This window comes from Pleurodeles waltl, chromosome 7 (assembly GCF_031143425.1).
Source record: "Pleurodeles waltl isolate 20211129_DDA chromosome 7, aPleWal1.hap1.20221129, whole genome shotgun sequence".
NCBI classification, from domain to species: domain Eukaryota; kingdom Metazoa; phylum Chordata; class Amphibia; order Caudata; family Salamandridae; genus Pleurodeles; species Pleurodeles waltl.
In genome coordinates this window covers 310,642,405-310,667,076 of record NC_090446.1, presented here as the reverse complement: position 1 = coordinate 310,667,076, position 24,672 = coordinate 310,642,405, and the positions used below count along the sequence as shown (strand labels likewise).

The following is a 24,672-nucleotide window of genomic DNA, read 5'->3' as shown; positions in this document are numbered from 1 at the left end:
GACGGGCCCTTCATGGACGAATCCTTTGTCGGTGGTTCCTTCGTCGACCGTTTCGTCGACGTATCGTCTGTAGGTGCCGTCGTCGGCAGTGCCTTTTGAAACCTCATTGAGAGGTGCTTCATAGATGGGAGTGCCCTGGTCGATTGGTGAACCCAGGAGGCCTCCACCGGCGATGTATTTGCCGACAACGCCTTCTTAAAATTTTTTGCCGTAATTATCGTCGTCGACGATAACGGCGACGACGTCATAATCATCGGTGAGACCGCTGTTGTGAACGTCGACGACACCGTAGTAGATGTTACCATCGACACCGTCGTCGACGGGGTGGTCGTTGACGGGTGTTTTTTCCCTGAAGAGACTTTTTTCTGGCTCTTTTTGGAGTGACAGAGACAGGGATGTCTTTTTTGAGGTGCTTTTCCGATGCAAAGGCGTAGTAGGCTCTGAATGAACCTTTTTTGGCAAAAATGTTAGTCTCTGAATGGGAAGCATCCTTTTTTGTTCCAGTAGAGACTTGTTTTGTCTTCTTGGGCATCTTCCTTGGAGGCTCATCAGACCCTCTACTTCTCTCACCTGTTCTTTTCTGAGGGCGAGAAGCATGAGATGATGTTTCACTGTCGTCTGAGGAAGGATGTTCTATGGCTTTCTGTTTCTACAGCCATAAGAGAAGTCTACCCTCACGGTCCTTGAGGGTTTTTTGACTAAAGGTGCGACAGATTTTGCAGTCTCTCACCTTGTGGTCTGGATGGAGGCAGTAGATACATTTCTTGTGGGGGTCATCAACATGCAGTCTCTTCTTCCCACAATTGTCACAGTCTCTGAACAGACCCTTCTTTGTCTTTTCAGACATGATAACGCTGTAAAGCTAGTTTCCTGAGAGAAACAATCTTCAGTCCGAAATAATGAAAAAACTGAGCAGAGCTCAGGGAGACTCCCTTCACACGACGTGCGGTAGAAAATCTGAGGGAATTCAGCCTCTGTTGGGAGTGTTTGGGAGGGGCTGAATCCTGATTGGTTGACACTGAAGGTTGGGTCTTTTCACAAAACAAAGTGGATAGACTGTAAAATACCCTATGAGGCCTACTAGGGCCTACTGGTTTTACACTTACTGCTTTATGTATTTAAACTTACCGTGAGGCTCCCACCTCGACGACGGGATGATTCAAGCATGTGAATCTATGAAAGATCCAATACTGGAGAAGTGCCATTTATCTTTTTTATATTGCATCACAGATATTGACAACCAAGACGAGCCTAATATTCTGCCAAATCTTTAGAGTGTGACTACAAGCACACACACCTCCCAGCTGGTCTATGATACGAGAGTCCGATTACTATTGAGTAGGTTACGCATGCACCATGTGCGCTTTTTTGGTGTTCTTCACATGTTCAAATGTAGTATGTCATGTATTGTCTAATGTGGGAGCATATTGATATTCACAAGCGCCTTTTTCCACAAGTGGGGTGAAGTTTGCAAATAGGTGGCACCACACCCACTACCAATATATAAAAGAGACCAACATGTATGAGGGCTATGATAATTATAGATTTTTCATTTCCCCAGGCATCACAGACGGACTAGCAAACATTGGGTATCATCTTAAGACACAACCTTAGTTAGGTGTATTACACCATACCACATAGCATGTAATATTAATGCTTTCAATAGGGGTAGTCATACAAGGAGTGACATTAGGGAGTCAACCTTGGCCCTGAAGAGAAATCATGGGGAAACAGCTGCAAAACATGTAAACCAGGAAGTGGGGTACATATCATACCCCACTTCCAACACCCCCTTTTTAATCATACCGTCTCGGTCAGATCTATTAAATCAGTGGTTCCCAATCTATGGTCGAGGGACCCCTGGTGGTCTGCGAAGCGTCCTCAGGGGGTCCTCGACTGCATAGAAAATTAAATAATATTAACAGATTAAGTCCCCAACTTTCAGTGATGACTCAGTGGGGGTTTCCCGGATTCCAATGAAGATTAAGTGGGGGTCCCCGGGCTCCAGTAATGATAAAGTGGGGGTACACAGAAGTCAAAGGTAGGGAATCAATGTATTAAAATCATTGGAATCACCGGGAGGCAGGTATTTTTAACTCACCCGAGACACCATCACTCCTATCCCTCTTATTGTTCACATTGATGTGACTACAACAGTGCTCCAACGTATCTCATTGGTAGAAGCACGCCCTGCTTCGTAGTGGAACAGGAAGAAACCCAATGATGAAGCATGCCACCTAACCCAGGTGGGTAAGGGTTTTTCTAACAGGAAAATCTTCTTTTCCCTGTCCGTCATGTGTTATTTCTTTGGGCTGGGTCTTTTTTTAAATGATATATTGGGGGGGGGAGAGAAGAGAGCATCACTGAGCATCATATGGACTGCTGGTTACTCGTCGTAGCATTACATTTTTAAATGCTATCACAGGTGTTCATGCACATATGTCCTCAATCGTAGAACAGTGCACTCTGCCTCCTGGGCTATAGGAGCCCTGCCTTAGGGGTGAATGACCTGTCTATGGGCAGTAAAGGGGACTCTGCATGTTATTGGTGTGGGTAGAGTCACACTCGAGCAGCAGACTACTCATGCAGGCTGGCCTGCCAGCTCTGCAGTCTCACTTTTCCATGGGCCACACAAGTTGGCACAATAAGTGCTGCAGGCCTGGTGACCCATCTACTAACCTGGCCCTGGTTACCACTGGTACCAGATACTAGGGACTTTCACAGCTGGTGAAGTCCTTACCAATCGGCCTATGCAATTCTATATACAGTTTAGGGAAAGAGCATTAGTGCTCAAGTCTGGTTAGCAGGCCTTACCACACTTACAGATCAAAAGCAATAGCATCATGCAGCAAAAAGTGGGCCAAAAACAGAGGGGGCATCTGCAAAGAGCCCAGTTTCTTACATGTCTGCACTAATTACGCAATGAAATCAGCAAAGTGAGGCAAAATAGCCCTGATCTGATTTGTGTACAAAGGAAAACATTCCTCTCAGATGCTTTTGCTGGGCCTTCAATTGATAGGTCAGGCTAACAAATGAGAAACTAAGTTCTCCTGCCTAACATACATCATTAAATGGTGAGGGAGAGGAAGAAATAAGGGACTTCGTGGCAAAGTAGACAATTTTGTTCACATGCAGGTGCATTGCAGACACCCTGAATTAGTTGATTACTGGTTCTTGTACCAGAAAAACGCAGAAATTATGTTTTGTATTACCTGAAGCTCCCAAGTGGCATGGTGGCCTGATTTCTCAGTGAGTTACATACCTACTTAGTTAAACATCCACCCATGGTCCCCTGTGGTGGTCTGCAGATTTTGCGCTTGAATCCTAGCAAGGAAAACTCTGCTTTCCATTCGTATTGGGTCAGAAAATTGAGTAGCATAAAGATGGATAATAGTAACAGCTCAATTACAGTGCCCAGTAATGGTAGAAGTATGGTTGATTGCTATAGCCAAAAGTCTATCCTCCTTTCTTCAGATGCAAGTTTAATGCACTCTGATCGGAATGTGTTTTAAAATCTAGATCTCATCAAAAGGCAAAGCATACCAATGCTTTTGATGTGCTTTCTCTATCCACTCCAGGTTTATGCCACAGCTCGGGTTTCATCTTCAAAATGCACTTGTTGCAGCAGACCTTTATGCTCCAGTGTACGGGTGTCAAGGAAACATATCCACCCTTTCCAGAATCGGACACAGCAGACTACAGCAGCGTTCACAACCCCCTTCATTGTAATAATGTACAAATAAGAACAATCTCACAGTTTAGTTTACTTACATAAATTAGGGAAAACTATCTTTTTGGGGGGATTGCACTTCATCCTCCCACGGCAAGATACTTTTTTCCTCGTGCCAAACGAAAACGTGCACTGGTGGACCCTCCCTCAAACATTCTCTATGAAAGATGACAGTTTGTTCAGAACAGTTTTTCAGTATGGCGTTAGCCAAGATGTTTTGATTGTTATAGAAGTATACGTATATGATGTTGTTACTAATAAAGGCTTTGAGTCAGCCATCTTCTTCCAATGGCCTCCTCTTTTGTCATTCGCTCTTTTCTTCGGCCCACCTCAGTGTACAGCATGGGACAATGTGTCAGCGCACTTCAGCTACTGGCTGGCTTCACCATGAGTGACCGATTTGTTCACAAGCAGCACATCCACACACAAAGTAGCAACCTTCAATACAACGGCCTACTGATCCCATGTGTGCTTTTTACTTTTTAAGACCAAAAAAATAGTTTTGGTTTTAGACATTTTTTGTTTGGTAATACTGGTGAGTGTCTTACAACTAGACTTGTTGGCTTTGCCACTGCTTGTTCTTATAGACCTCCTCTCTAAATCGGCATTTTTCATATATTTTAATCTCCCCCTCCACCCCCACCTGAATCATTACTGGAATCTAGGGACCCACACTTAGCTATATTGGAAGCCAAAGGACCCCTCGCCTATGCAATTTCTATGATTTTAACCTCAAAACCGTACAGAAACAGATATACATCAATAAAATACACAAATGCTGAAGAAGTTAATTCACAATTAAAGACGGAAAACTCAATTTTTATTGGAAGGTTGGAGCTTTTCTAAATAAGTTTTTTTTATTCTTAAAAATTAAGTGCTATTCTATATTCCAGCAACTAATCATTTTTTTTGCTTATAATGCATCTGACTTTTTGTCTGCGCTTTAATGGAGGCCACCTATCATCTAAAGTACATTCTGTTTACTCTACTTACGCTGCTCCAACGAATCAAAGATACCAACTTAATTTTTTCCTCCAATTTTTCACATTCACATTCGTTCACATTTACACACCATTTTAAAATGTATATATAAATAGACATTTGGCCGGGGCAGCGTGTGCGCTGCTCGGTTTGGGCACATCATTGATTATTGTTATATGCATTTTTGAAGTGGCTTTTTTCTATTTGCCTTTATGAACCTTTTTCAATAAATGGAGCTGACGATTTTTTCACATGAATGACTTTTTGAATTGTGCTCATTCTCTATTTTCTACGAGCTCTTGGATATTGTGAAGCCTTTTTGTGCTTTATTGGGTTTCACCGTTTTTTGGAAAATTATATATAATATAAAAATCTCAATATTAGAATTCTATACAGTCAGGCATCCCCCGAATAGCTATCACCGACTGCCAGTGTAAGAACCTCATCTCTATATAAATTCACAACTACAAGAGCCTAGATGTAACGAAAGGCATAGGTCTCCTTGAGGTACTTCTATTTACTTGGGCCAGCTTAAAAACCATGTCCTCCCAAGTTCTCCTCTTTAGAAATCAAATCAAATCAAATCATTAGCATTTATAAAGCGCGCTACTCACCCGTGCGGGTCTCAAGGCGCTAGGGACAAAGGGGGTGGTTATCGCTGCTCGAACAGCCAGGTCTTTAGGAGTCTCCGGAAAGCGGAGTGGTCCTGGGTGGTCCTGAGGCTGGTGGGGAGGGAGTTCCAGGTCTTGGCCGCCAGGAAGGAGAAAGATCTCCCACCCGCCGTGGAGCGTCGGATGCGAGGGACGGCGGCGAGTGCGAGGCCAGAGGAGCGGAGGGGGCGGGTGGGGACGTAGAAGTTGAGCCGTCTGTTGAGGTATTCCGGTCCCTTGTCGTGGAGGGCTTTGTGTGCGTGGGTGAGAAGTCGGAAGGTGATCCTTTTGCTGACTGGGAGCCAATGCAGGTGTTAGAGACTCGCAAACAGTGGAATTTGCCCCAAATAGTTGACAACAAAGATTTAAATAGCCCCAGTGCTCCCTAATGAGCACTCAGTGCATTTGTCCATGGGTGCCAACTTCATGGGCAGTGTCACTAAGTGAAGACAAGGAAGCAGGGGTCTGGGGATTGCACATGTTCAATCCGGAATTACAGGTCGATTTTAGGGCTCATCTGGGAACCACTCAACTCAGGTCATGTAGTGCTCCGAACTCAGCGCTTATTTTGTGGCTGTGGTTGGAGTTAGTGGGTACAGGCACCCATTTTTGGGAACAGTGACTTAAGTTTCATCATAGTGAAATCAGGACCATTGGACTTATACAGCAGGTTTGACCAAATTGTAAAGCAAGAAAAAAAACATATGCAACCTAATTAGGCACTTTTGTGATAGAATTACTCCGTATTTTTGTATTTCCTTTAACAATCTAGGCAAGGATTTAACCTCAATACTACCACTTTAACATCCAAATATAGTAGGTAATAAGCAACCGAAAGATGACCAGCCAACCTTTGCATAGCGCCTTCCACAGCGCAGCAACCTGGGTTCATTCAGTAACGTTTGATCTGTGTGGGTTAGAAACTAACATTTGTTTAAAATCTGAGGATTATGCAGCAGATGGATTATGTGGCAAATCCTTAAATATCAATGAGAAGACGCTGCAGTCGCATAATCGTATAATTCCAGTGGCCTTGACTGTAACCCACAGCAGACGAGAGCACGGCAGATATGGGTGAAAGTGAAAGAAAGGATGGGAAAACAGACAGAGAAGAAAAGCAGAGATGGAAAATAAAATAAACTACACGAGTGAAAAATGAAACAGGAAGTGTCGGGTAGGTGAAGAAAAGTTGGAGTCACCTCTGGGCATTCTTGGCATTCAGCAATCCCTGTTTTTGGCAGTGCCAGTAGAGGGTTCATAAGAAAAAAAAATCTTTGGAACCCCATGTGTTTTTAACACAACTTAAGCACTGTGCACATTATCTGGTTGTGAATCGGTCTGTTAAAAGGGAGTTTGTTAATACCAAATGTATAGATTGTGTACCGAACATGACAGAAGGTGAAATCACTAACCTTTCCGTTCTGTACCAACGTCGTGGAGCGCTCCATTCTCAGCAGGGTGTCCGCCTCAGCACTGGGAGAGAGAGGGAGAGAGACGTTAAATGAGCGGCCACTGTACGACGGACCCAGTTCCTTCTGGGGGCATGCTGCTGCGTCCCGGCTCCCATGCTGCACTGCCTGCGCCGCTCCGACCTTTCCTCCGCTCTTCCCTCCCCTCCCTGCTGGGCCACTCTGCCCTTACAGACACCTCCCCGGGGAGGCCCGCCTCGGCCCCTTCAAGTCTGCAGCCGCCTTTCAAAGTAGAAAGACCTGCTGCTGTTCAGAGGAGCCTTTGTAGCCGTTTCATCCAGCAAGCGCTGGTTCAGGCGATGCGCCCCGAACGAGCGAGAACAGGTTCAGGGCACTTTTGGGAACACGCGCACGCGTGGTACCTGGACTGAGCCAAAAGGTGAGTTTATTGACACGTGGGTCGGGAATAAAATGAGGTTTTCCCGAGCATTTGTGGTTCAGGTAACATTCTCAAAAGGGGAATTTACATGTCTTTTAGTCATAGAATGAGGTGTTTAACGGTCATATGTGCCCATGCAGCTCCCTAAAAAGCTGAAACGTTAATTTCGGTGCATGTATGGCTCCGAAAGCGCAAAGATGTGTGTTAAAAATGTGCAAGAGCTGGTTCGACAGCACCCAGACAAGGTGATACGTGGCTGTATCACTGAGTAACAGGTTGGCATCTACTTATGTGCAGTACTAATGTGCATAACCAGGCATTTATGTGTGTGTGCTTGTGGACTTGATGATGGAACGATTTCCAGTGTGTGAGTGTTGCCATCAGTGATACCTCAGTGACATTTTTGAAAAATCCAAGCGTTACAGTGTGTAGCAAATTAGCCACACCCACTAGGCTGGAGAACGTCGGGCTAGTAGTGTGTCAAGTGGTGCACTTTGGAGCACATTGTCCCATGTAAAAAGCATGGTGCGCAAGGATCCTACTGTCCTTTACAGTGCACGATTCAAAAGTAATCTCCTCCTGAGAAGGCCTCTCAATTTGCGTCAGTCATGCAGCTTTACAGCTAAAGCTATGTGGTTCACAAAAGAGTGGATGGAAATCGGATTTCTACATATATTTAACATTTGCCAAGTAACGTGTTTTGATCCTATCAAAATCTTTGTTTTTATCGTCCTTCAGAATTTCAATAAAACAAGAAAAGCAGTGTGCTTCACTTGAACTTTTCTTCCTGCTGATATATTTTGAAATATTTGGAAAATTCTTCACATGTATTAACATTTAGTATGTTTGAAAATATTTTACATCCTGCAGCTTCTCCTTTCATAATTTCTGTACTCCAGCAAGATAGGTGGTAGGTTCACACAAAAAAATCACTTTACAATGAAGGAAAGGGAAAGTAAACCGAAACCTCCATGTTAACTGTTGGTCAGAATACACTGCATGACACTTGATCTCTGTTTCTGAACTCAACACTGGGGCAGTATAAATGCGAGCATTTGAAATGTGATAGGTCTCGCATTTTCTTGAGCTAGAGCAATTGGTATTGAAAATTCATAATTTGACTTTTCTTGACATATAAATTGGCCAACCTGCGTCAATTTCGTCTTTTCCTGCTATACAATCCCAGTGGCCCAGCATTTAACTAAAGTACTTCCATTTACCTTCTTCCTCTATCTTAAAACATGTACATTTATCATATAAACCTTTATCACAAACAAACTTTTGGAATTAGAGTGTAATGCTCAAAACACCACAACAAAAATATCATTTGGGGCGGATTGGAAGGTGAAAGGAAAGAGGGAGTAAAGATGGAGAGGATAAGTGGCATAGTAAAGGTGTTATGGGCAATAGTGAAAGAATGAACATCTGATAAAGAAAAAAGAGGAACGAAACAAGGAAAGTAATAACCAACTTTTTGCAGGTTTGAAAAAAGAGGTAGCAAGAGAAAGAAGGAAATAAAAAAAGGGAGAGGAGTAGAAAAAAACAGTTGGAAGAAAGAGCAAAACTATTAATGTGTGGATTTTAAAAGCTGAAAAGAGAAAAGTAGGGGAGGAAGAAAACATTGAGAGTAAACAGAGTAAAGGGCTGAGTGAGATAGGTGAAACGGACCCTCCCAAATAAAGACGGCAGCTAAGAATAGATGTAATTGGCTCCCCCACAATGTCACACAGAAATCAGAGTGTGGAACAGCAGGGGCCAGTGCCAAACAGCAGGACGTGCATTAGCAGAGTTGTATATGAATCCCAATACAGCAATATTGGGTTGCTTCAGATCAGGATTGGGGGTATGGACAGAGATGAGCCGCGGCTCAGTGTTGGAATAACAGAAAGGCAGTGGTTGAGGAATGAGAAACGAAGCGCTGTGTAATTCCTGGTATTGGAATAATGGGGGAGCTGCAGGTTAGGGTTGAGGTGCACTGACAGTTGTATGTGGGCTGCAGTACTGGAATAGTAATGGACAAACAAGGTCAGAAGTGAGGCATGTTAATGTAGCTATGTGTGGAACCTACTATTGGCGTGCCAGTGTTGCTGAGTGTTGGCCTGGAGGTGCCCTGGTGAAGCTGCGAGTGGGGCCCATTATGAGAGTGGTATTTCCTCTGAACCACAGAAGCAGGAGTTCCTGAAGGGCGTGTGCGTGTCTGAGCCTTAGTACTGAGAAGTAATGTGCCCTGAATATTAGAATTGATGGATTCTGGCAGAGCTGTGGTAGTTCTCATCAACAGTGGCGTTGGATGTTAGACTTAATGTGCACTGGCGTAGCTGTGTGTTGTTCTTGTGGGTCCAGTTTTGGCTTGGCAGTGCGACTGAATATTAGAATTGAGCCACTGTAATGAAACTGAAAAGAAGTGACCTTGCGGGGGTAGAACTAAGGTGCACTGATGAAGCTGCACCCGAGGTCCCAGTAATGGAGCAGCAGACTGTACTGACTGCAAGAACTGAGTTGCTCTGTCAGACAGCCTGTATGGAGTTACTGGCACGGCTGAGGGCTTGGAGTGTGTGAACTGAGGTGCACTGATGGAGCTGCGCCCGAGGTCCCAGTAATGGAGCAGCAGACTTTCATTGACTGCAAGAACTGAGGTGCTCTGGCAGACAGTGTGTTTGGGGTTCCTAGCATGGTGGAGGGCTTGGAGTGTGTGAGCTGAGGTGCACTGATGGAGCTGCGCCCAAGGCCCCAGACCAGAAGCAGCAGGGTGACTGACTGCAAGAACTGAGGTGCTCCGGCAGTGTGTGGGGTTCATGGCCCTGGCACAGTTGAGGGCTTGAAGTGTGTGAACTGAGGTGCATTGATGAAGCTGTGAGTGGGATCCCAGTATGAAGCAGAAGTGGGGAGCCCTGTTAGAGATGGATGCTTTGGCTATAAGCAGTTACAAGCGATCCTCCGCCCTTGCTCTCAGCACACAGGCAGGCACACTTGGTAAAGAAAATCCAAACCAAGGAAGGGAGGGAGCCAGGCAGCTGAAAGGGGGTGCAGAGAGCCCACAAAGTCCAAATGTGGCCAAGAGAACAGCCTGATTTATAGCCTTGTTTACAGCTAAGCTCAGAGGAAGAATGCTCTGCAATTGAAATGGGAAACTTCCGTGGACAGGAGCAGGAAACAAAGTACAAAAAAAAGTCTCCTACAGACCAGATAAACAGGACAAAGTGTAATTAAACAATATTTGGCCCCTGTTCCCACACAGAAGGAGGGACAAAGAGTCAAAATTGACCACTAGCATGCAAGGAGTTTTAAATGACACTGTATCTAACAAATGAAATAGCTGGAATCTCACAGAAGAAGTATACTTTAAAGTATACAAAAGGTGGTACGCTTACGCTCAACTTAACAGAATGTAAACATCTTTATTGCTCGACCTCCTTCTGCACTCCTGTAATGTTTTCTTGGGTGGCGTAGTAACCCCACCACCCTACTTCTAATGCCCTGGTAAGGAAGACATTTATATCCTAGTGTTGGGGTGGCCATCCTTCCTTCATTTTGGAGGTTTGTCCTGCAATCATTGCTTTTGTCCTACTGCCCATATAGATGCACTGGGGGATGCCCCCTGTCCCGCATTATGCTTCTCAGACAATTTTAAGCCTGTGAAAGGACAAGCAGTTCTCACTCTTTCTGTTCGTAATGATGTGTGAAGGATGTTCCTATTGGTGGCTGCAGCACAGAAGGGTTATGGGCATTGCAGGTTTAGGAGCATGTTCATCTGGTGAGATGCACATCTAGTCATCTGCCAATAAACAGCACTGAATGTGTGAATGAAAAACATGCTAGGGGTGGTCTTAGGAGTATGCCCTTTGTGTTTACTTCTTCCATATGCCTGTTTGAAAGTGCTGTACAATTGGCAAAAAATGTGTCAGGGCCACTAGAATTATGAAGATTCTGCTACTGCAGTTTTCTGCATGTTAAGGCATTTGCCACATAACTGCAGATGTTATGAAACATTTTGTTTCCAGCTCAAATGGATCAAACAACTTGTGTGGAAGTGCAGGGGATAGCCTTTCACAAATGTTGGTAATCTTTAATGAGCTTATTGATGATTTTGGATATGAAACTGGTACTAATGAATTGAAACTTTTGTCCATGTAGAGTTAAGGTCTAAAAACGAAAAAATAATGAAGTACTGCCATCTCAAAATATGCTGCATTAGACTACATAAACTGCCTTTTGCTGCTGCATAATTTAGTCAACCCTACCACCTAATGTGGACACAATTCCAGTGGTCCTGACAGAGGACAAGGAGAGTATATTAAAGTAGAAGATCCAAGACTGCAGCCTATTCTTGCTGCAAAGGCTATAAATTGACACCTATGTAGCATTTTTGTCAATATACCATAAAATGTGCCACATCTCTCCCCAGGTAATAGCCAGGAGATGTTTTTTTTAACCAAATACTTTTGCAGAAATTGTAAATACTTCTACTCTTTTCAAAAAGGGGGCAAAGGAATACATTATAAAAGTGATTGCCCAAGAGCGCACAAGTTGAACAAATGAAAAACCAGGATTATCATCAACATTAAACAGGATTTTTAAGGTACTGTTAGTCATGCCGAGGGTATCCAGGTGCTGAGATCCTTGCAGCTTCCTGTGGGATCAACTGAAAGCCAGGTCTAGAGTCCCTTCCTGAATTCAAGAAGAGGAGGCGAGGGGAGGCCTTTCCAGGACTTCACAGTGAGGTAGGTGAAAAAACATCCTCCACTGTTGCTTTGGCAGATACAGGGCTGTGTGTGCGAGAGAGGGCGGCACAGGTGTCTGGAGGGTTGGTGAAAGCTCAAGTGGTAGTTGATGTATGTGGGCCTGGATTGTGTAGGGCTGTCTAGGTCAGCATCTTCAATTGAATCTCTTCTGAACTGGGCACCAGTGGAGGCTTTTGAGGTGTGGGGTGATGTGGGTCCATTTGTGGAGGTCAAGAATGAGCCTGGCTGCTGAGTTGTGTATGGTCTGCAGTCTTTTCAAGAGGTGCGTGGTAATTCCTATGTAGAGTGCGTTGCCAAAGCAGCTGGAGACAGGGGCTCCAGTTACGGTTCTTCTGGTGCTTACAGGGAGCCATTAAAAGACGCTCATTAAAAATGATGTCTCATTGTTCTACATTTTTAAACAGTTGAACAGAATGGAACTGGGGTGCCTGTGATTCTGATGTCAAGGCCAAGGGGCTGCCCTTCCCAGGGAAATGCACAGGGTTGTATGCCATGCCAAGATTTAGAACACAGCATTTATTTCCAGCATATGTAGACAGAGTGGTAAAGTGGAGAATAGCTATCAAGTACCCTAGTTCTGTTGAATAAATGTACCCACTGGTCAAGGTCCTGTGGCAGTAGGGGTTTACTGTGCAGTATGAGCGGTAAATACTGGTAATTGCCATTGGTATTTTACATCTAAAGATTATTTCATTCCAGTTGTATAGCTGAGTTGTGTGAAGCTGGCCTGGTGTGTGGTGGGTGTAGGAGGCTGGACTGGCTTGTAGTGAGTACCGTACCAAGGGGTACTTACACCTTGCACCAGGCCCAGGTATCCCTTATTAGTGTAGAGGGGTGTCTAGCAGCTCAGGCTGATAGAAAAGGTAGCTTAGCAGAGCAGCTTAGGCTGAACTAGGAGACGAGTGAAGCTCCTACAGTATCACTAGTGTCATATGCACAATATCATAAGAAAACACAATACACAGATATACTAAAAATAAAGGTACTTTATTATATGACAATATGCCAAAGTATCTCAGTGAGTACCCTCAGTATGAGGATAGCAAATATACACAAGATATATGTACACAATACCAAAATATGCAGTAATAGCAATAGAAAACAGTGCAAACAATGTATAGTCACAATAGAATGCAATGGGGGCACATAGGGATAGGGGCAACACAAACCATATACTCTAGAAGTGGAATGCGAACCACGAATGGACCCCAAACCTATGTGACCTTGTAGAGGGTCGCTGGGTCTGTAAGAAAACAGTGAGGGTTAGAAAAATAGCCCACCCCAAGACCCTGAAAAGTGGGTGCAAAGTGCACCTAAGTTCCCCAAAGAGTACAGAAGTCGTGATAGGGGAATTCTGCAAGGAAGACCAACACCAGCAATGCAACAACAATGGATTTCCTGACGAGAGTACCTGTGGAACAAGGGGACCAAGTCCAAGAGTCACGATCAAGTCGGGAGTGGGCAGATGCCCAGGAAATGCCAGCTGTGGGTGCAAAGAAGCTGCCACCGGATGGTAGAAGCTGTGGATTCTGCAAGAACGATAAGGGCTAGAAACTTCCCCTTTGGAGGATGGATATCCTACGTCGTGAAGAGTCGTGCAGAGGTGTTTCCGTGCAGAAAGACCGCAAACAAGCCTTGCTAGCTGCAAGGGTCGCGGTTAGGGTTTTTGGATGCTGCTGTGGCCCAGGAGGGACCAGGATGTTGCCAATTGCGTGAGGAGACAGAGGGGGCGTCCAGCAAGACAAAGAGCCCACTCAGAAGCAAGCAGCACCCGCAGAAGGGCCGGAACAGGCACTACAAAGTGGAGTGAACCGGAGCTCACCCGAAGTCACAAAGGAGGGTCCCACGACGCCGGAGGACAACTCAGGAGGTCGTGCACTGCAGGTTAGAGTGCCGGGGACCCAGGCTTGGCTGTGCACAAAGGAAATCCTGGAAGAGTGCACAGGAGCCGGAGCAGCTGCAAAACACGCGGTTCCCAGCAATGCAGTCTAGCGTGGGGAGGCAAGGACTTACCTCCACCAAACTTGGACTGAAGAGTCACTGGACTGTGGGAGTCACTTGGACAGAGTTGCTGAGTTCAAGGGACCTCGCTTGTCGTGCTGAGAGGAGACCCAGAGGACCGGTGATGCAGTTCTTTGGTGCCTGCGGTTGCAGGGGGACGATTCCGTCGACCCACGGGAGATTTCTTCGGAGCTTCTAGTGCAGAGAGGAGGCAGACTACCCCCACAGCATGCACCACCAGCAAAACAGTTGAGAAGGCGGCCGGATCAGCGTTACAAGGTCGCAGTAGTCGTCTTTGCTACTTTGTTGCAGTTTTGCAGACTTCCAGAGCAGTCAGCGGTCGATTCCTTGGCAGAAGGTGAAGAGAGAGATGCAGAGGAACTCTGATGAGCTCTTGCATTCGTTATCTAAAGAATTCCCCAAAGCAGAGACCCTAAATAGCCACAAAAGGAGGTTTGGCTACCTAGGAGAGAGGATAGGCTAGCAACACCTGAAGGAGCCTATCAGAAGGAGTCTCTGACGTCACCTGCTGGCACTGGCCACCCAGAGCAGTCCAGTGTGCCAGCAGCACCTCTGTTTCCAAGATGGCAGAGGTCTGGAGCACACTGGAGGAGCTCTGGGCACCTCCCAGGGGAGGTGCAGGTCAGGGGAGTGGTCACTCCCCTTTCCTTTGTCCAGTTTCGCGCCAGAGCAGGGCTGGGGGATCCCTGAATCGGTGTAGACTGGCTTATGCAGAAATGGGCACCATCTGTGCCCATGAAAGAATTTCCAGAGGCTGGGGGAGGCTACTCCTCCCCATCCCTAACACCTTTTTCCAAAGGGAGAGGGTGTAACACCCTCTCTCTGAGGAAGTCCTTTGTTCTGCCTTCCTGGGCCAAGCCTGGCTGGACCCCAGGAGGGCAGAAACCTGTCTGAGGGGTTGGCAGCAGCAGCAGCAGCTGCAGTGAAACCCCAGGAAAGGTAGTTTGGCAGTACCCGGGTCTGAGCTAGAGACTCGGGGGATCATGGAATTGTCTCCCCAATGCCAGAATGGCATTGGGGTGACAATTCCATGATCTTAGACATGTTACATGGCCATGTTCGGAGTTACCATTGTGACGCTATACATATGTCGTGACATATGTATAGTGCACGCGTGTAATGGTGTCCCTGCGCTCACAAAGTCCGGGGAATTTGCCCTGAACAATGTAGGAGCACCTTGGCTGCTGCCAGGGTGCCCACACACTAAGTAACTTAGCACCCAACCTTTACCAGGTAAAGGTTAGACATATAGGTGACTTATAAGTTACTTAAGTGCAGTGGTAAATGGCTGTGAAATAACGTTGACGTTATTTCACTCAGGCTGCAGTAGCAGGCCTGTGTAAGAATTGTCAGAGCTCCCTATGGGTGGCACAAGAAATGCTGCAGCCCATAGGGATCTCCTGGAACCCCAATACCCTGGGTACCTCAGTACCATATACTAGGGAATTATAAGGGTGTTCCAGTATGCCAATGTAATTGGTGAAATTGGTCACTAGCCTGTTAGTGACAATTTGGAAAGAAATGAGAGAGCATAACAACTGAGGTTCTGGATAGCAGAGCCTCAGTGAGACAGTTAGTCATAACACAGGTAACACATACAGGGCACACTTATGAGCACTGGGGCTCTGGCTGGCAGGGTCCCAGTGACACATACAACTAAAACAACATATATACAGTGAAATATGGGGGTAACATGCCAGGCAAGATGGTACTTTCCTACAGTGGGTACCTAAGGACTTATACCTTATACCAGGTCCAGGTATCCCCTATTAGTGTAGTGTAGGCAGGATCTAGAAGCCAGACGCTCTAGAGGTAGCTGTGGATCAGAAGCCAAGCCATATCTAGGAGAAATGCAAAGCTCATGCAATACCACTGTAGTCTCACAGCACTTACACACATGACAGAAAACACTCAGTGTTACAAAAATAAAGGTACTTTACACAATTACCAAAATGTACTAGAGAGGCAACCCTCCAATAGGAAATCAGTAACACACTAGATATGTACACTAGTAATCAGAAATAGGCATAAATAGCAACAAAAAACAGTGCAATAGCAAATAGGCAATATTGACCCAAGGGGGAGCCCAAACCATGTACTAAAAAAATGGAATGTGAATGCAGGACCCCCCACCTTGGTAAGTGGAGTGTGCAGAGGGGAGCTGGTGGTACCAGGAACATGAAAGGTAAGTATCACAGTGCTCCCCAGCAACCAGGAAGAAAGGAGAAAGTTACTGGAGTTCCCCCAAACCACCCAAAAAGAAGGAAAAGAAGAAAAAGCAACACCCAGACAAGACTGCAAGAAACCAGCAGTAGATTCCTGAAAAGGAAGACCTATGGAAGAAGGGAACCAATTCCAGAAGTCACAGAAGAGTCCAGTGGAGGCAGGAACCACTACCGACCCAGCTGTGGTTGCAGGAGTTGGTCGACAGTAGGACGAAGATGGTCAGGAATGCAGCCCTGGAGCAGGTGAAGAGTTCCTGGAGGATGCAGTCGATGTCCTATGCCAGATGGAATATTGCAGTCGGTCAGTGGCATGAAAAAGCCACCAACAAGCCTTGGCAAAGGCAGAAGTCTCAGTGAAGCAAAAGTGGAGCTGCCGGGGACCAGCAAGGTCCAGGAGGACTCAACCCACTGGGGGAGTCCTAGGGGGTCCTCAGCAAGGCAGAGAATCCACAGAAGAGGCAGCCCCCACAGGAGACCCACTGGAAGAGGAACCAGGAGTCGCGGAGGAGCCCCTGCATCACAGGAAGGAGTGCTGGGGACAGAGGCTACACGGAGCCTGAAAACCCCTATAGGAGATACCAACAAGCCTTGGTAACTGCAAGAGTCTCAGTGCACGGGGTACTGTCCTCTGTGGGAAGGCAAGGGCTTACCTCCACAAAAGTTGGCCAGCTGGAAGAGAGGACCAGGAGGACTACTCCGGACCACCACCTGTGATGCAGGTTCCACACAGCTTAGGATGAGAGGAGAGCCACGCAGCCGGTTGTCATTGCAGTTGGTGCCTGCAGATGCAAGGGAGTGACTCCTTCACTCCAAGGGGGGTTCCTTCTTCTTTCTCATCCAGACTGAAGGCTTGCTGTCCTCAGAGGATGCACAGCCAGGGAAATGTTGCAGAAGCTGGAAGGAGCTGTGGAAACAATGTTGCAAGCAGACTCTTCGCCGTGGATGCAGAATGTTGGTTCTTGGGGGATTAGTCACAATTCCAGTGGCTAGAAGTCAAAGAACAAGGGTGCAGAAGAGTCCTGCTGGAATCTTGCAAGCCGAATCTGAGGACCCACCCAAGAGAGAGACCCTAAATAGCCCTGAAAGGGGGAATGGTCACCTAGCCAGGTGACCATCTATCAGGAGGGTGCTCTGATGTCACCTGCCTGACCTGGCCACTCAGATGCTCTCAGAGGTCCCTGCCAACCTTGGATTCAAGATGGCAGAACCCAGGGACCCTCTGGAGGTGCTTTGGGCACCACCCCTGGAGTGGTGATGGACAGGTGAGTGGTCACACCCCTTTCCATTGCCCAGTTTCGAGCCAGAGCAGGGACTGGGGGTTTACACATGGAGGGCACCAAATGTGCCCTTCAAAGCATATTGACTTGGGGAGTATACCCCTCCCAAGCCATGTAACCCCTTTTTCCAAAGGGAGAAGTTGTTACACCCCCTTCTCCCAAGAAATCCTTTGTTCTGCCTTCCTGGGCTTGAGCTATTCAAGCAGCAGGAGGACAGAAACTAGTCTGAGGGGTGGCAGCAGCTTGGGCTTCCCAGAAAACCCCAGAAGGCTGGTAGAAGCTATGCTGGGAGTCCTCTAAGAAACCCCCAGAGGGCATGGAATCATACTTCTAATACTGGCAACAGTATTGGGGTATGATTCTGACATGTGTGATACAAAACATGCCTAGGTTTGGAGTTACTATTATGTAGCTGGACATAGGTAGTGACCTATGTCCAGTACACGCATAAAATGGCATCCCCGCATTCACTGGAACTGGAGTTCGTAGGGGCACCTTTACTAGTCCAGGGGTGCCCTCACACACAGGTACTAGCACCCTTCCCTATGGGCTAGGAAGACCTGTCATGGGGTTACTTACATTGACCTGGTGCAGTGGTCTGTAGTGAAAAGGGTGCATGCATCCTTTCATGCAGGCTGCAATGGCAGGTTTGCAGCTACACTTTGCAAGGGCTCCACATGGGTGGCATAATACATGCTGAAGACCATGGGGATCCCCTGGTACCCCAATGCCCTGGGTACCATATACTAGGGACTTACATGGGGGCACTAGTATGCAAAATGTGGGGTGTAAATGGTACAAGTAACCAAGTTTAAAGGGCAAGAGCATAATCACTGGGGTCCTGGTTAGCATGATCCCAGTGAACACAGTCAAAGCACACTGACAAACAGGCAAAAAATGGGGGTAACCATGCCAAGAAAGAGGGTGCTTTCCTACATGAGTTGATCTTGTTCTAAATTTGTCTCCGAAAAACTGCAATAATGAGCAAGCCAGGCTTCAGCCAGGAAAAGGTAAAGCAATTAGAAATCAAATACAGTATGACTAGAAATCAGACTCAAACTTATCTCCAGCCACGTTATAGCTTTTTAAATGCACTGATAAAGAGAAGGGGATTTAGAATATAATCCCAATAATGTGCAAAGTGACTTAGTTTCTCAGTCCCCAACGAACGAGTTACTTACCTTCGGTAACGACTTTTCTGGTGGATACATTAGCTACCTGTGGATTCCTCACCTAATGAATACCCCCACTGCGCCAGCACTCGACGGAAATCTTCTTCCTAGCTTCTGCATGTCGACGCGGATGTCACAATTGCCCACGCGACGCCGTCTGACGTCATACGGGCAATAAGAGGTCCTCGCCGACGTGCCGACATCAGTACCAACATTTTTTACGTACCTGAGAATAATATGCCATTGAGATAAAGGAACGAACAGCAATATTTAATGATATTCCAAATAAATACATCATCCTAAGAATTTAATTCATCCTTTTTCATCTTTTTTTTTTTATTTTTAAACAAATGAATAAATATATGAGCAATATATACACATATGAACATATATACAGAATATATACAAGTCCTCAAAACCAAGAGGAGCACACTCAAGAATTACTTGGTCAGACCAAACAGGCAACGGGGAGTCAGGTGGGACCGTGAGGAATCCACAGGTAGCTAATGTATCCACCAGAAAAGTCGTTACCGAAGGTAAGTAACTCGTTCTTCTGATGGATACAACTACCTGTGGATTCCTCACCTAATGAATAGAGTCCCAAAGCAGTACCGCACTCAGTGGTGGGTGCCTGAATGGTCAAACCAAGAAATCCTGCAGCACCGACCGTGCAAAATGGCCATCCCTTCTGATCTCAGAGTCCAAGCAGTAATGCTTCACAAAAGTATGAAGGGACGACCAAGTTGCGGCCTTGCAGATGTCAACCACAGGAACACCCCTAGCCAAGGCCGAAGAGGCCGACTTAGCTCTGGTGGAATGAGCTCTTATACCATCAGGGGGTTCCTTCTTTGCTAAAGAATAACACATTTTAATGCAAAGAACAACCCACCTGGAGAGTGTTCTCTTGTGGACTGCCTTTCCTCTCCTCTTTCCCACGTAACCGATGAAAAGCTGATCCTCCAGCCTGAAATCCTTTGTTCTGTCTATATAAAAGCTTAGCGCCCTCCTTGGGTCCAAGCGGTGTAGTCTCTCTTCTTCCTTTGAAGGATGAGGTGGAGGATAAAACGTGGACAGAGTAATTGTCTGGGCCAAATGAAAGGGTGAAACAACCTTCGGAAGGAAAGCAGCCTTGGTCCTCAACACCACCTTATCCCCATAAAAAGATGTATAAGGGGGTTTTACAGATAGAGCCTGTAACTCACTCACTCTCCTTGCAGAGGTAATTGCATCCAGGAAAACCGTTTTAAGAACCAATAATCTTATGGGGCAAGAATGCATAGGCTCAAAAGGGGACCCCTTAAGGAAAGTTAAAACCAAGGTCAAATCCCATTGAGGCATAACAAAAGGAGATGGAGGGAATTTATTCATAAGGCCCTTCAAGAATCTAAGCACTATCGGAGATTTAAACAAAGAAGGCTGGTCTGGAAGACAAACAAAGGCTGACAGGGCAGATAAGTATCCTTTAACCGTATCCACTGCACAACCCCTCTGTGCCAGAGACAATGCAAAAGACAAAATATCTGACAAGTGAGCACGTAAGGGATCAATTTGCCTCTCTCCACACCAATTCACAAATGTAGCCCACCTATTAGCGTAGATAGATTTAGTGGAGTGTCGCCTGGCCGATAAGATAACATCCACTACATCAGGCGGGAGAGAAAAGGAACTCAGGTTGCCCCGTTCAATCTCCAGGCATGAAGGTGTAGGCTCTGGAGGTGGGGGTGTAAAACCTGCCCCTGCGACTGCGAGAAGAGGTCTGCCCTGAGAGGGAGACAGAGCGGGGACACAGAGAGAGTTGGAGAAGATCCGAATACCATACTTGAGCCCGGTTTTGGCGAATTTTCCTCAATACTCGAGGAATCAAGGGTATGGGAGGGAACGCGTAAAGCAACTGGATGCACCAGGTCATCTGAAACACATCCCCCAAAGCTCCTTGTACCGGATACTGGAGGCTGCAGAATAACGGGCAATGCGAGTTCTCCCGGGTGGCAAACAGATCTATCCGAGGAAACCCCCACATCTGGAAGATTAACCGGACTTGATCTGGATGGAGACGCCACTCGTGATCGGCCAAGAAATGGCGCCTGAGACTGTCCGCACGTACGTTCAAGACTCCGGCCAGATGATTTGCTACCAAGCAAATCTGATGGTCCTTTGCCCAGGACCATAGCCGTAGAGCTTCTCTGCAGAGAAGGTACGACCCTACATCTCCCTGTTTGTTTATATACCACATCGCAGTAGTGTTGTCCGTCAGGACCTGAACTGACTGACCGCAAAGGGATGGGAGGAAGGCCTTGAGAGCCAGACGTACAGCCCGTAACTCCAACAGATTGATATGAAACACCTGTTCCACTGGAGACCAAAGTCCCTTGATCTCCAAGTCCCCCAGATGAGCTCCCCACCCTAGAGTGGAAGCATCCGTTATTACTGTGGCCACAGGCGGAGCTTGCGAGAGCGGCCTTCCTCTGGAAAGATTGCCGTCCGCAATCCACCATTTCAAATCCATGGCAGCATCTCTGGAGATTCTCACCGAGCCTTCGAGATCCCCTTTGTGTTGAGACCACTGCCTTCGGAGGCACCACTGAAGAGCCCTCATGTGCCAGCGAGCATGCGTGACCAACAGTATGCAAGAAGCAAACAGACCGAGCAGACGTAGGACCTTGAGGACTGGAATGACCGCTCCACTTTGAAACATTGGAACCAACGCCTGAATGTCCTAAACCCGCTGAGGCGGAGGAAAGGCTCGATTCAATGTTGTATCCAGTACTGCCCCTATGAACAGGAGGCGCTGAGAGGGCTCTAGGTGAGATTTGGGCACGTTCACCGAAAAGCCCAGGTCGAACAACAACTGGGTTGTCGACTGCAGGTGATGCAACACGAGCTCCGGAGACCTGGCTTTGATCAACCAGTCATCTAGATAAGGAAATACTGCTATCCCCTTCCTTCTGAGCTCTGCCGCAACCACTGACATCACCTTCGTGAAGACCTGAGGTGCTGAAGTAAGACCAAACGGGAGGACCGCAAACTGATAGTGCTGCGACCCCACCACAAAACGGAGATACTTCCTGTGCGACTTGAGTATCGGGATATGAAAGTAAACATCCTGCAAGTCGACAGACACCATCCAATCTCCATTGTTCAGCGCCAAAAGCACCTGAGCTAGGGTCAGCATCTTGAACTTTTCCTGTTTGAGGAACCAATTCAAGATCCTTAGGTCCAGGATTGGTCTCAACCGACCATCCTTCTTGGGAATCAGGAAGTACCTCGAATAACAACCTTGACCCCTTTCCTGCTCTGGAACCAACTCCACCGCGCCCTTTGAAAGGAGGACTTGAACCTCCTGTTCTAACAACAGGAGGTGCTCTTCTGAACAATAAGATGGGCGGGGCGGGATGGGGGGTGGAAACTCCCGAAAGGGAAGGGTGTAGCCTTTTATCACAATGCTGGTAATCCAGGAGTCTGAAGTTATGACCTCCCACTTGTGGAGAAAATTCAGTAACCTCCCCCTACAGGAGTGGAGTGAGTGGGAATTGGTGGAAGCCTAAGGCTGCTTCCCCTGCTGCACCCCTCCAGAGGAAGAGGAAGAGGCAGAGTGCTGCTGAGTGGCTCCCCTGGCACGGACCCTACCCCTTCCTCTAAAAGATCTATAGGAGAGAGCAGAGGTAGGTTGCTGGAATTTCCCTCGAAAGGAGGAGGAGGAGGAGCCACGCCCAAATCCTCGAAACCTCCTAAAAAATGTGGAGGAGGTAGAAGAAGTGGCTTGCAAGCCCAGCGACTTGGCCGTGGCCCTGCTCTCTTTGAACCTTTCTAAGGCCGAATCCTCCTTGGCACCAAAGAGCTTGTCCCCATCAAAAGGAAGGTCCAGTAGGGTCGACTGCACATCTGAGGAAAATCCTGAGTTACGAAGCCAAGCCTGCCTCCTCGTAACCACAGCAGTGCCCATTGCCCTAGCAACCGAGTCAGTTGTATCCAACCCAGATTGGATAACCTGAGTTGCAGCTGCCTGAGCGTCCGAAACCAGACTTAAAAGCCGCTGAGGAACCTCCGTATGCGTTGATGCAATTTCGTCCATCAGGGCATAAATGTACCTTCCTAAAATACATGTAGCATTGGTGGACTTCAATGCCATGCTACATGAATAGAACAACTTTTTGGATGCCATGTCCATCTTCTTAGAGTCTCTATCCGAGGGCACAGCTGGAAAAGACCCAGGAGTAGACCTTGCCGAGCAGGAAGCCTGGACCACCAAGCTTTCAGGTGTTGAATGCCTGGTAAGAAAACCTGGGTCAGCCGGTGCAACCCGATACCTCCTAGCCACAGATCTATTGACAGCCGAAGAAGACACTGGCTTCTTCCAGACTTCCATTATAGGATCCAGCAGCGCCTCATTGAATGGCAAAAGCGGTTCTGCCGATGTAGAGGCCGGGTGCAACACCTCTGTTAACAAATTCTGCTTGGCTTCAGTCACCGGCAAAGGGAGGTCCAGGAAGCCAGCTGCCTTCCTGATAACTGAATGAAAAGTGGCCGCCTCTTCTGTGTACTCCCCAGGAGATGACAAGTCCTATTCGGGGGAAGTATCTAGGCCACTAGCAGTGTCCAGCCCATGGAGACCCTCACGAGAGTCCTCAATCTCTCCTTCTTCCAGGTTTTGTCTCTGGTACTTCTGCTCTTCAAGGAGGCGGAGAGCAAGCCTTCTCGAGTGCAGCCTCTCCTCTATTCTCGGCGTCGACATGGCGTCAGCGGACATCGAAGAATGACGCCGATCCTCGGATCCGTCCGACGACGGGTCCACAGGCGCCATAGGTCTCTTCGGCGCTCAACGAGGAACTGGATGGGACAAAGACTGCCCCGGAGTCGTAGGAGGTCTAGACGGCGACACTGGCTGAAATACCGAAGCCGCCGGAGCCGAAGCTGTCGGAGCCGAAGTCTCAGGAGCCACCGGAGCCGATACCGGCGCTGAGCCCACATTCCCCAGGGGGAGAAAGGGCATAAAGGGTGCCGGTCGAAGTGGAGCCGGAGCACCCATGTTAAAGGCCAAAGGGCCCGAAGGACCAGCCGGTCCACCACCTGGAGCCATCTGCTGGAAGATGGAAAACATCGCATTTAAAAATGCGACACTATCAGCTCCAGGGGCTGGGAAAGCCAGGTACTGGGGTGCCTGGTTCGAAGGCGACACCGACGCCGGTCTCGACGTCTGCAAAGATGGAGAAAACATCTGAGGCTGTGGAACCTCAAACACTGAAGGTGGTTGGCCCGATGACCCGGGCAAAGTCGGTGAAGCTGGAGAAGGCAACGGCGTCGACGGCTGGGGAGTGACAGTGGGACTGACTTCCCAAGTCTTGTGACGTCGAGTTGATGGTGTCCTTGACCGAGACCTCTCCGTACTCGACCGGCGCCGTGATTCTCGACGACGCCGGGAGTCCTGATGACGCCGATGAGACTTCGGTGACGAGGATTTTCGATGATGCCTCTTTTCCTTCTTTTTCGACTTCGCCAGAAAAAGCTTGGCCTCGCGCTCTTTCAGGGCCTTAGGATTCATATGTTGACAAGAATCGCACTTGCCAACATCATGATCGGAACTAAGACACCACAAACAGTCAGAATGTGGGTCCGTTACTGACATTTTGCCCCCACACTCACGGCAGGGCTTGAATCCTGACTTTCTTTGCGACATTGTAATCTCAAAGAAAAAATAGATACAAAAAACACACTGTAACTGACGAACAGTAACAGTAGCTCCCTCGAAGATAACCGTTTCGAATGGCACGGAAAAAAGGGAACTGACGTCGGCGAGGACCTCTTATTGCCCGTATGACGTCAGATGGCGTTGCGTGGGCAATTGTGACGTCCGCGTCGACGTGCAGAAGCTAGGAAGAAGATTTCCGTTGAGTGCTGGCGCAGTGGGGGTATTCATTAGGTGAGGAATCCACAGGTAGTTGTATCCATAAGAAAAACCTCTTCTGATGTCTAGGCGGAAGCAAAGTGTCTATGCACATGAAATGCGTCTTCACATGTGCAAAGTGCC

General features: G+C 47.3%; 1 protein-coding gene across 4 annotated transcripts in view; it reads right to left on the bottom strand.

The window, feature by feature from the left end:
* SGK2 (serum/glucocorticoid regulated kinase 2) overlaps positions 1-24,672 on the bottom strand; it is a 402,530-nt gene that overhangs the window by 162,140 nt on the left and 215,718 nt on the right. For 3 of the 4 annotated variants that reach the window (XM_069243753.1, XM_069243752.1, XM_069243754.1), the window contains one exon: positions 6,774-6,834. The exons of the other annotated variant lie outside the window; for it this stretch is intronic. In XM_069243753.1, coding sequence (XP_069099854.1) covers positions 6,774-6,809 — 36 coding nt within the window. In that variant the 5' untranslated portion in view covers positions 6,810-6,834. The remainder of the gene's footprint in view (positions 1-6,773; positions 6,835-24,672) is intronic. 4 annotated transcript variants of the gene reach the window in all.